The sequence below is a fragment of the Pseudophryne corroboree genome, chromosome 7, assembly GCF_028390025.1.
Source record: "Pseudophryne corroboree isolate aPseCor3 chromosome 7, aPseCor3.hap2, whole genome shotgun sequence".
In the NCBI taxonomy this organism is placed as follows: domain Eukaryota; kingdom Metazoa; phylum Chordata; class Amphibia; order Anura; family Myobatrachidae; genus Pseudophryne; species Pseudophryne corroboree.
In genome coordinates, this window is record NC_086450.1 from 104,246,787 (window position 1) to 104,260,045 (window position 13,259).

Sequence of the window (13,259 nt, forward strand, 5' to 3'; positions counted from 1 at the left end):
CTAAAAAAAAAAAAAAAAAATATTTTAAAAAATATATAAATAATACTTGTGCCTCCCAAAAACACAAACCAAGTACCTAATCCCTTCTAATATAAATAGATCTGCTATTACCAATAAAAAAAACATGTTTTAATTTTTTTTTATTAGATTCACCCACCAAAGTGTGGCGGATTGAAAATGACGAATTTACTGTCTAAAAGCACTGTTGTCGAATTTCCAAACTTCAATTGAATATACTGTACTTTTGTCGAATTGCCGCATTTGTACCATTGCAGAAAAGTCGAATTTGACAAATGTCGAATTTCAAAAAGTCGAATTTTGAAAGTCCGTTTTTTTGACGGAAAGTACTGAATTGCATTGTCGATTTTTTTTTTGGGCGAAAAAGTCCAGTTTTTCGACAATTTCGGGAATTCGACCGCAATTGCATATACCCCTATGGGGTAAATTCAGTTGCAGGCAAATCCCCTTCCCTAGGCCGAATCACTGCGTATGTTCAGCCCTATTTAGCACAAAAGTGTTTGCTGCCCCATAGGGTTGCGAACACTTTTGTGTGAATTTGGCATTCGACCAGATGATTGACGGGTGTAAGATGGGGTGCCATTGCCGGCGTTTAAATGCCGCGGCAACGGCAATTAGCACTCTGCAGCAGGAAATTTAATTCCCCCCATCGATGACAAAAGTTAACCTTCTTAGTGATCTCTAGATATAAGATCCAATTAAATATTTTCAAATCTAACACTGGATCTACACAAAGTTTTGGGACACTTATAGCAATTACCAGTGAAATCTTTATCATTGTTAACTCATTTAAATAATGTTTTTTTTTTAAATGTAATGTACTTTATGAACATATTGTGAGATGAGTTTTTACACTTTTAGCGCTGTGCATCTTGTTTTAATAATTTGCTATTTATTTATAATACCCTTCATTTTAGATTTAGTTGTCCTTAAATCATTCCCAATAAGTGAACTGTGTGTAATTTACAAAAGGTACTTTTAAAAGTATTTATTCTTTACCTTACTTCCGCGTCCAGGCTTAACAAAGCTGTTTATTATTTCAGAACATAGTATATCATTTAAACATTCAATTAACTGAATTTGTTATGTATGTAACTGAAATATTTGTTTATACATAGGCACATGTTGCAGACAAAAACTTCCTTGAAGCCGTCGATAAACAGAAGGAAGAGGAAAATGATGACATGGTGCGACAGTATATTCTTGCAAAGAAAAAGATGGAAAGTCTGAAAAGAGAAAGGGAACTCGAAGTGTACAGGTGTGACAAGTTGTGTATATATGGATATATATGTATGTGTGTATGTGTGTGTGTGTGTGTGTGTGTGTGTATATATATATATATATATATATATATATATATATATTGAAAAATATTGCGCCACTTGCGAGTAAAATAACGCCTAAATATCTGGCAGTTAAAAATACAGACACGTGTGTGTGTGTGTATGTGTGTGTGTGTGTGTATGGGTTTTTTGTTTGTATTTATTAGAGCGATGTGTTCATGGGCTACATGCACCCCGCCCTGTGAGTGGTAAGTACAGCTGTGTACCCCGCTTCTGTGGTGGAGAGTGCAGTGTTACATGCACCCCACCCTGTGAGTGGTAAGTGCATAGCTGTGCCCCGCTTCTGGTGTGGTGAGTGCTGTGGTTTTCTCTGTGTGTGTATACGATGGGGTTAATCTATGGTTAGCTCTTATTAACCGTGGCCACTAGCTTTCTCATGCACCCCTCTGTGGACTCTATTATCCTGAACCTGTCTCAGCTGTTCCTTAGCAATCATCTCTGAGCCAGTGCAAGGTGACTAGTGTACCTTTTAAAAGCCATAAAGGGTGTGGCAGGTACACATTAAATCTAGCAGGCAGATGATGTGTGTAACAGCAGTGAAGTAGTCCGGTTTTGAGACTCTGTGATAGTGTAGGACCTGCATGAAGGTGGGGTACCTTGGAGATCGGTATGCAGGCTTCCGTGCATTGGCCAATCCACTAACTAAACCCCCATCATTTATTTATTGAATTGTTGAGGATAAGTGAGCTTACTTTGGTGAGTGCTGGGTTTTTTGTTTGTATTTATTAGAGCAATGTGGTCATGGGCTACATGCACCCCGCCCTGTGAGTGGTAAGTACAGCTGTGTACCCCGCTTTTGTGGTGGAGAGTGCTGTGTTACATGCAGGGCCGGTGCTAGGGTGTTCGGCGCCCCCCTGCAAACGATAAATTTGCGCCCTCCCATATTTTACAAAGGGACAGTGAGCATTGAAAAAAGGGAGTGTGGTTTCAAAAATAAGGGGCATGGCCACAAAATAGTATCCCGCCGGAATCCCGATAGCTGACAATGGCAACAGCTGGAATACCGGCGCACAGAGGCTATTTCCACTCATGGGTGTTTATGACACCCATAGAGTGAGAATAGAACCTGTGGCTAGCGTTGTGAGTCACTGAGCCTGCAACGGGAATCAAAATGCTCACCTAGTTGCTGGCATTCTGGCAGCCGGGAAGCTGCTGTCGGGATCTTGACAGCTGACATCCTGCCCGCCGGTAATTAGTATGTATTCCACATTGTCTATAGTAGGATGGTATCTAATATGGAGGAGGCTACATACAGGATACCTCCCAACTTCTATAGAGGGGAACTTGGGACACCCTCGCACGGTGAAGCTGCGCCCGTATGAAAATGGGCGCGGTTTATGGAAAATGATTTGTGGCTTCACTGGAGTACTGCGATCGCGAGTCACGCACCCACATTTCATCACTATGGGGGCATGGCCAGCGCTCTGTGAGCTGCTGGCATGCCCCCAGTCCCTCTCGTCTCCGTGAATAGACACTGTGCGCATGCGCACAGCGTCTATTTACAGCTGCTCTGCTACGCAGGGCAGCGAGTGACAGGAGCCTCCCAATGCCCCACCCCACCGCGGGACACTGCGGCCCGTAGGTGGGACAGAGAAAATCGGGACAGTTGGGAGGTATGCATACAGTACAAGTGTAAACCTCCCTGCATGCAGTAGCAGATGCTGCATTCTCTGCCTGAGCAAGGAAATGAGGACTGGCAGCCATGGATTTTATCCTCAGTCAGCCCCCAGACAGGGATGTTAATAAGTTGCAGGACAACCCCCCTTGGGTGAGTGGTGGGCAGGAGGAGGGGGGTAAGATGGCAGGAGGAGGGTGGTAAGATGGCACCAGAGAGTGCTGTGTTTTTACTACTCCCTCCCCCCCACACAATAACACACATACTACACACACAGTCACACAAACACCCTGTTTTCCCCCTCTCCTGCTTACAGTACCTCAAAATCAGCAGAGTACTGCATTCTGTCCTGTACTCTCAAGCTGGAATCCTGTTCCGTGTAGCTCCGCCCCCTCCTCGCCGTTAAGCTCCACCCCCTTTTCTGCCGAACACAGCGGCTGTCTAGTGAGGGAGGAGGACTGGAGGTCAGATTGAAGCTGCCTGCTGCCAGCGCCGGTGCCTGTCACACAGGCGCAGCAGCAGCAGGGGGCCCAGCCGCAGCAGCGGGGATTCAGGGCAGGGACAGCGCCTCTCTAGCCCTGGCGCCTACCTGCACTGCATCCCTTTGCTGAGCGGTAAGTGCATAGCTGTGCCCCGCTTCTGGGGTGGCGAGTGCTGTGGTTTTCTCTGTGTGTGTGTGTGTGTGTGTGTGTGTGTGTATGTATATATATATATATATATATATATACAGAATGGTAGAACCCAGCGCCTTGTGTGTTGTGCAAACTCCAAGTGGAAATTAAATAATAATATGCGTACCGCATCCCATGTAAATATCGAGCATGTAGTTTATATCGTATTTCTCCTGATGCCAGTTTTCAAGCCTTCCCACTGACTCCGTGAACGGTCCGTATGAAAATCAGAAGAATACCACAAAATAGTGTAATATTGCCAGCATATACGTAGGTGTGCATAGATTAATATCGGGTGTGATTAGTGATTGTGCCTATTAGATAAATATTGCACCCAGTGCCACAATTGAATGACAGTGAAAAAGTGCCCACCGCCTAGGGTAGTATAAAAATAAGTACCCTCAGAACTTGTAAAACTTGCATGTAGAAGTGTCTTTAAGGGTTCTTCTCCTGAGGTTCATATTGGGGACCCTTAAAAGTAAAATAGAGTCTCCCGAAGACGGGAAGAAGAGCCCATAGTGTAGTATTTTTGAAATTTTAATACAAACAAAGACATATAAAACACATAAAAAACAGAAGGATTGGATAAAAAATTATAAAAGCTTATCTGTAATCCTTCCAGAGGAGTGGATCATCTACCAATATATATATATTGTGTATAGTGTAAAACAACACTCCGCAATCTATATGGGCGTCAGCTATTCCCCAAGTATACAGGGGTGGTAAGTCCCTGTAAAGAATTTTGGATAGAAATAAGGAGGGGGGGGGGGGGCGGTAGGTGTTCGCCATTGTTCGCTTAGAACCCCCCCTTTCTCTATCTATCTATATCTATATATATATATATCTATCTATATATATATATATATATAGATATAGATATATAGATATAGATATATATATATATATATATATATATATATATATATCTCTAGGCATATCTATAATTGCTGAAGGAAAGTGGCTAGGACTCATAGATACTTTCAATCATTGGGAAAAGTAGCATAACCGGATGTCAGACTAAGCAAAGTCTTGAGGTGAAATATGCTCCTGAGGAAGCTGGTCACATTATACCAGCGAAATGCGTTGAGCCTACCCACCACTGTGCCCTGCCATCTGGATCTCCTACTTGCATGCTGGCGATATTTGGACCCTCTTTTTGACTTACTGGGATTTCAAGCACCTTTGGCCGATTGGATTCCCCGCTTCACAGAGAACTCTTTCCTAGCTGAGGAAATAAGGGGACTGCACCATTACCTTGGCCTACCGGTATCTATCACTTTAACCTCAAGACTTTGCTTAGTCTGACATCCAGTGATGCTACTTTTCCCAATGATTTAATGTATCTATGAGTCCTAGCCAGCCCTACTGTGGAGACCTTTGGCAACCAAGCTACACAAGCACAGATAATTGGTGATATATAATCAGAAATTCATGAATATTAATATATATGTTGTGTGTAATTTTAATAAATTGTTATATATATTTTTCTGTAAACAGCCAGTGCTGGTATACACACTTTCCTTTTTGTTATATACCCACACGGGAACTGACCCTTCCCTTACCGTTTGCTGTTGATTGCGCACGCGATAATACTTACCTATTAATTGCTGAAGGGTGGAGTGCATGTGCAGTAGACACTGGCAGAGAGTGCCTTGCGTGCTGGCTAATGAGCAGAGAGTCTAGTGCCTTGCCTGCTGGCTAATGAGCTGGCCCCCTCCTCTTAATATACCCTTGTATGTATGTATGTATGTATGTGTGTGTGTGTGTGTGTGTGTGTGTGAGTATGTATGTATATATATATATATATATATACACTGCTCAAAAAAATAAAGGGAACACTAAAATAACACATCCTAGATCTGAATGAATGAAATATTCTTATTAAATACTTTGTTCTTTACATAGTTGAATGTGCTGACAACAAAAGCACACAAAAATTATCAATGGAAAACAAATTTATTAACCCATGGAGGTCTGGATTTGGAGTCACCCTCAAAATTAAAGTGGAAAAACACACTACAGGCTGATCCAACTTTGATGTAATGTCCTTAAAACAAGTCAAAATGAGGCTCAGTAGTGTGTGTGGCCTCCACGTGCCTGTATGACCTCCCTACAACCCACACAAGTGGCTCAGGTAGTGCAGCTCATCCAGGATGGCACATCAATGCGAGCTGTGGCACGAAGGTTCGCTGTGTCCGTCAGCGTGGTGTGTCCAGAGCATGGAGGCGCTACCAGGAGACAGGCCAGTACATCAGGAGATGTGGAGGAGGCCGTAGGAGGGCAACAACCCAGCAGCAGTACCGCTACCTCCGCCTTTGTGCAAGGAGGAACAGGAGGAGCACTGCCAGAGCCCTGCAAAATGACCTCCAGCAAGCCACAAATGTACATGTGTCTACTCAAACGATCAGAAACAGACTCCATGAAGGTGGTATGAGGGCCCGACTTACACAGGTGGGGGTTGTGCTTACATCCCAACACCGTGCAGGACGTTTGGCATTTGCCAGAGAACACCAAGATTGGCAAATTCGCCACTGGCGCCCTGTGCTCTTCACAGATGAAAGCAGGTTCTCACTGAGCACATGTGACAGACGTGACAGAGTCTGGAGACGCCAAGGAGAACGTTCTGCTGCCTGCAACATCCCCCAGCATGACAGGTTTGGCAGTGGGTCAGTAATGGTGTGGGGTGGCATATCTCTGGGGGGCCACACAGCCCTCCATGTGCTCGCCAGAGGTAGCCTGACTGCCATTAGGTACCGAGATGAGATCCTCAGACCCCTTGTGAGACCATATGCTGGTGCGGTTGGCCCTGGGTTCCTCCTAATGCAAGACAATGCTAGATCTCATGTGGCTGGAGTGTGTCAGCAGTTCCTGCAAGACGAAGGCATTGATGCTATGGACTGGGCCCGCCCGTTCCCCAGACCTGACTCCAATTGAGCACATCTGGGACATCATGTCTCGCTCCATCCACCAATGCCACGTTGCACCACAGACTGTCCAGGAGTTGGCGGATGCTTTAGTCCAGGTCTGGGAGGAGATCCCTCAGGAGACCATCCGCCACCTCATCAGGAGCATGCCCAGGCGTTGTAGGGAGGTCATACAGGCACGTGGAGGCCACACACACTACTGAGCCTCATTTTGACTTGTTTTAAGGACATTACATCAAAGTTGGATCAGCCTGTAGTGTTTTTTTCCACTTAAATTTTGAGGGTGACTCCAAATCCAGACCTCCATGGGTTAATAAATTTGATTTCCATTGATCATTTTTGTGTGATTTTGTTGTCAGCACTTTCAACTATGTAAAGAACAAAGTATTTAATAAGAATATTTAATTCATTCAGATCTAGGATGTGTTATTTTAGTGTTCCCTTTATTTTTTTGAGCAGTGTATATAAAATATATCTCTAAACACAAGTCCATATATATATATTTGACACAATTTTCGTTATTTTAGATGTTTATGCCAAACATATTCAAGTTACAGTTATATATATCTTAAAGTGCAGAATATCAGCTTTAATTTGAGGGTATTCACTTCCAAATTGGAGGAAGGGTTTAAGAATGGCAGCTGTTTAATATGCAGCCCTTTCTTTTTTAAGTGACCAAAAATAAGTGGACAGTTCACTCAAAAACTGTTGCATGGACTGGTCTGGGCTATTACTTTGTTAGGTCTTTATCAGTTAAGCAGGCAAAAGGTCTGGAGATGATTCCAAGTGTGGCATTTGTATTTGGAAGCTGTTGCTGTGAACCCGCAACATATATGTTCAAATGAGCTCTAAATGCAAGTGACACAGGCCATCCTTATGCTGCAAAAACAAAAACAATCCATTAGAGAGATAGCGGGAACCTTAGGAGTGGCCAAATCAATAGTTTGGTACAGTGCATTGAGAAAAAAAAGAACACAATGGCGAGCTCAGTAACACAAAAAAGCCTGGACATCCACAAAAGACAAGAGTGGTGGATGATCACAGGATCCTTTCCATGGTAAAGAATAACCCATTCACAACATCCAGCCAAGTGAAGAACACTTTCCAGGAGGTAGGAATATCATTATCCAAGTCTACCATAAAGAGAAGACTTTACGAGAGCAAATACAGAGGATTCACCACAAGATGCACACCATTCATAAGGCTCAAGAATAGAAAGGCCAGAATAGAGTTTAAAAAAAAAATACAAGTATTAAGTGGCAAGTACAATTCCAGCCCATTTAAATTACACTATTCCCAGTGGGGTAAATCGCTTTTTCAGTGTACCCACAGGATTTTTGTGTTCTTTGTCTGTATGTCTTGTATTGTTTTTATGTGTTATATGTGTTGAAGTCTTTGTACCGGTACTTATTTTATAAATTTTTTATTAATTATTGTCTTTATTTATAAATACACTTTATATACCCTTTTATATTAGACTCTTTGAATTTGCTTTTTTATAAATGTACGCCTCTATATAGACCACTATTAGAATTTCTTATGAAAATTTCAATGAAAATTATGATAAGCTAGGGATGCGCTGAACTATATCCTTGTACAACTGTATTCTCTCTAGAGTAGGTGTTCTGTAGTACACCTACCAATAGTATATCAGCAGCAACCAGCTAAACTAAACCTGTGTGGTATTAATTAGCGCAGTTCTTTCGAACCATATCTACTCAAGAATAGAAAGGCCAGAATAGAGTTTAAAAAAAAAAAAAAAAAGACAACATCTAAAAAAAACCAGTCTAGTTCTGGAACAGCATTCTTTGGACAAAAAAAAAAACTAAGATCAACCTGTACCAGAATGATGTGAAGAAAAAAAGTACGGAGAAGGCTAGGGATGGCTCATGATCCGAAGCATGCCTTAACTTCTGGAAAATACGGTGGAGGCAGGGTGATGGCATGAACATGCATGGCAGCCAATGGCACTGGGTCACTAGTATTTATTAATGATGTGACTGTCAAAGTCAGAAAAATATCTCTATACACACTGCCATATTTGCACCTCATACACGTCCGCGCTGCGCATGCGTACGCTCTCCCGTGCGTGCGCATACTCACAGTCGCGGGCACCCGCAGGCGCACGGTATGCGTATTTACGGTAGAGTTTATGTGATCGTAGCGTGCGACTCAATCATTACATATTTTAACTATATAATGTATTTTGTAGATCATGGTCCCTTTGATAGATTCTGAAAGTTTAGTTAATATAGCATGTTCCTGGACAGAGGGATCCCTCTTTGTATTGTACGAAGGGTCTAACAGGAGTCATACAGTGGTGTTTAGTACCCATCGGAAGAGTATTTAATTAGCAATATTCCGGTGTTGGTTTGGAGCGGATTAATCGCTCGTGCGAATAGTTATGGACATAAGAAGTTTATGTCCATTTACTATTATTTGCTCTTACTTAGCCATGCGGCGGGAAACCCAGTATCCCACCCACCTGAGCTGTTGGAAATCGTCACAGCCCACCTGTATGAATCAACCTATGACCTTTTGTTATAATGCGAAGCCGAATTCCTGTGTCCAATGAACAATGAGATTGTAGGGACCATTGAATTGTATTGTGTGTGGGGCATAAATAGACAAGCCGATCACATCCAGCTCACTCTTCAACGGTTATCATTGCTGAAAATCGGGAGCTGGATGTCCAGAGGCGCATGCGATCGTTCCCCTTGTGCGTAAGTGTTTCTCCGCAATCATATTGTTCTTACTGTTATTGTGAGCCATTTCTCTCTATTTCTCTCTCTTCTCCTCTTTCTCTCTTATTTTCCCTTAAAACATAATTGTATTGTATTGTATTTCCTGTGTAGTTATCTGGTTAGGTAGTCTGTTATATTGTAGTGTATGACTTGTATTGTGTTAATTCTTTTGCAAGTATATCATTCATAATATATATATATATTAGGCGTTGGACCCTAAGCCCAGGTATCTGTGTATTTCTTGTAGTGTTAAGTATTCACAGAGCGTCGGTGACGCTCAAACAGCTTTTAAGTTAATAAGGTTACACTAGGTTGCATCTACACCCTATCTCTACACTAAGGCTTTACAGCATATTACATTGTTTATGGTTTAGATATAAAGGTTTAACATTGTGAGCGTCAGCGCCGCTGGTGATCTCCTCGTGGTCCCGAGCGTCCGCTACGCTATAGCGAATCATTACGTTAGACGGCAGCCAATAGCGTGCCTGCCTGTGATCTCTTGGCCGTGAGCGAACGTGACGCTTGAGCGTCTCGACTACGGCTAAGCGATTGCTACGCAACGAGCGTACCCTTACGGTACTCCATACGTGAATAACGTACAGTGTTCTTAGACCTCATAAAGGGTTTTATATAAGATAAATATTTAGCTTTATCAATTGGCGGCTCGCCCGTCCTTCACATATCTGCACTAGGTAATTTCAGCAGACATTATCCAGCAGCAAAGGGCGGGAGGTCATATTCCTCATAGTGCTGTTTGGATAAGCGTCTGCTTCGCTTAGTAAAGGGTGCTGAAGGAATCCGGGACCGGAGGTAAGAACAAAACGATAGTGTCTTTTTAAAACTGTTTATTTCTGTCTTGCGTACACACGCACGCATATCTGCATTTCTTTTCATTCGTGTATTTTCATATATCACTCTCCTGTTTGCCATTGTATAATTGATAAACGTACTAAGAGAGATTTGCCGCTATTTCATAGTTAAAAAGTAAAGGTAATACAGTTAAGGTATAGAAATACACACAGCTCTACCTAAAGGTAAAAGGAGAGATTGGTGTGGTGTGCGGTAGATGATCGAGGATCATCTACATTGATAAACGTGTTAGTTGTGTTACGGTGGACAAAGACTGGTGTACACGTGTCTCTAACAAAGGGAGAGACTCGTGTACGCAAAGGGCCGACGCACGCAGCGTAAATTACGCAACGGAGCGTCTGGGTACGCCCACGTAACTCAAGTCACACGATAGTGTTGATTTTTAAGTAGCGCAACAAGCGATAAATAACGCAACAAGCGATAAATAGCGCAACAGGCGATAAGTAGCGCAAATCTATTTAAAATTCGAAATTTAAAAATAATAGATCCTTCTCCTAATTTGTAACACATCTGTCTAAAGAGAAATTTCTGCGCAGAAATAGAAATAGAAACAAAAGTGTATATGTGGTGAGTGAGTGTTTGTTTTTACAATTTTGAGGATTGAACCAAAAGAAATCATCGAGTTCTCGTGAAGGTACATACGTGTAAGTGACATGCACGGTGGCTAGGGAGGCATCCTTGGTTAAACATAAAATTTGAGCATTAGAGTATAGCAGACCAGGAGGTCATACTGTAGCAGACCAGGAGGTCATAACAGACCAGGAGGTCTAGGTACAGCAGACAAGGAAGTCCGCTATAGAGTCCACAGGCACAACACCAAAAAAAGGGTTGGTGCAACACCCATATAGGCCATACAAGCTCTTGCTGAAGGAATTCGCAGCCGCAATTTTCGATTCCGCTGGTCGCTCCGTACATAAGATTAGTTGCTTATGTGCTGAACGATTGTACCGCACGTAATTGTGTGCATTAGTAAACCTGACCGGTACTATTTGTGTACGAAGGTCATAAACGCTATTTGTACATTCTAACGTGATTTGTGTAATTTTTTATTTTTTCAAAAAGGGAAGTTCGCTGGTCACTCAGGAACTATCTGACAACCACACCTTTACTGGAAAGGGTTAATGCTCTGCGGATCACACTCACATGTTCCAGTAAACAAAGGTTAATAGGGGCCCTGGGTCGAGTACGCCAGCACTATATCAGTGTGATCAGGTCGTATTGGTCGGCGTGGGCGAGTGAGTGAGGTGCTCGGTAAACTTCACCGTCAACCTATCGTGAATATCTTGGTTTTTTGTAAGGTTCCGTAACACCTGCAAATTATGGGGGCCAGTTGTTCAGGAAGGGGGCGATCAACCTCGGTTCGGGTTGATTCTATAAACCGACCAGTCGGGTCGGCAAGGTACGTAATGTGTGAAAAGTACGGAAGTCACACAGAAGCTTTATGTGATGAATGGGAGAGAATGACAGTACATGACGGGGAGAAATTCCCAAGAGTAGGTAGCTTCAGCACAGAAGTGTTAACGAATTTAAGGAGAAGGATATGTCTCATTAAATCAGCAAAGAGACGAATCAAGCATTATGATTATTTGCAGTTGTGGCAACAGGAGGGTGACATACAGAGAGGATTGGCTCAGGCGGCGGGATCTGGCTCGATCAGGAAACTGATAGCCACGGCCCCACCGCCACCATACATATCAGGAGAGAAATTGGTTGCGGAGAATGACGCACTAAGGTGTAACAAACAAACACTTAGCAACTGTGTAAATGTTAAAGATAATGTTAACCAATTAACCAATGCAAGTATTAACCCGTGCAAGTTGTACCCTGTTTTGAACTTTCCCCAGGAGTGTGATCAAGAGGACGAATCGGCAACAATATCAGCGCTCTCTCTAGCAGCCACCATATCAGAAACAACAGTAGGCACGGCCCAACCCATAAGATTAGTAACAAAGCCCCCTAGCGGAGGGACAGGTGAGGTCGTATCAACGGGTAAGTACGGCACCATACACTATGCTGAAACTATTTCACCACAAACTGCAGAATCTACACAGAATGATGTTGTTAGAATTAATCCTGTTAAGGTAATAGTAGTGCCAAATGGGAAAACGGACACTTCAGGAGTCACTCCTGTTAGGAATATCGCCATGTATAGCCCGTTTACCCGAATGGAATTAAGGACCATAGTGTCTGAATTCCCTGACCCTAGAAAAGATTTAGTTGCTAGCCAAAAATACATCAGAGACCTAGGAAACACTTTAGAGCCCAATAATAAAGATTGGCAAGTACTGCTAAGAGCTTGTTTACCCTCCAATGTCGACGCAACTCAATTTTTAGCTGACTGTGGATTAGATCAGGATGTACCTCTTACAGATGTGTACAACAAAGATAATGTAAAAAGAATAAGTTTACAGTTAAAGGAGTATTTCCCAGCGGTAGTTAAATGGAACAAGATATTCTCCATTAAACAAAAGGAGTCAGAAACAGCTGCAGAGTATTTTCACAGAGCATTATCAGAGATGGCAAAATACACAGGCATAGAGGACATTAAAACAAACATAAACCATCGAGAAGTAGCAGTATCGGTACTGATGGATGGTTTAAAAGAGTCATTAAAGACTAGGGTACAGACCACACAACCATGTTGGCGAGGTCTGTCTGTGGCTACTTTGAGAGAGGCTGCTATTGATCACGACCGGAATATCACCAGACACAGGGAGTCACAAGGTGATAAGTTAATGTCAGTAAGTATACAGGCCCTGACCACAAATCAGCCTGTGTTAATATCACCAAACCCTGTGGGTAAGTCAAATGTGGTAACATGTTATTTTTGTCACAAACAAGGACACTTTGCACGAGACTGTAGATCGAGAAATGTACAAAAATCTTATCAACCCCCTAGACAACGACACGACACACGACATTGGGATCAGGGTCCACAGAGACGGAGTTATGAGCCACATACAGGGGAAACAAAAAGATACCCCCCGAACAGAGACTGGCACGCCTCTGGTAGTTCCCAGCTAACTCCCTCACAAGTAGTTGCTGCCAGCGGGATTCAGGGAGGTCACCATACC

At 42.8% G+C, this 13,259-nt stretch overlaps 1 protein-coding gene across 1 annotated transcript in view; it reads left to right on the plus strand.

Annotated features, from left to right (window-relative positions):
* Positions 1 to 13,259, plus strand: part of CFAP210 (cilia and flagella associated protein 210) — a 142,278-nt gene that overhangs the window by 72,156 nt on the left and 56,863 nt on the right. The window contains exon 6 of the mRNA XM_063933513.1: positions 1,137 to 1,276. Coding sequence (XP_063789583.1) covers positions 1,137 to 1,276 — 140 coding nt within the window. The remainder of the gene's footprint in view (positions 1 to 1,136; positions 1,277 to 13,259) is intronic.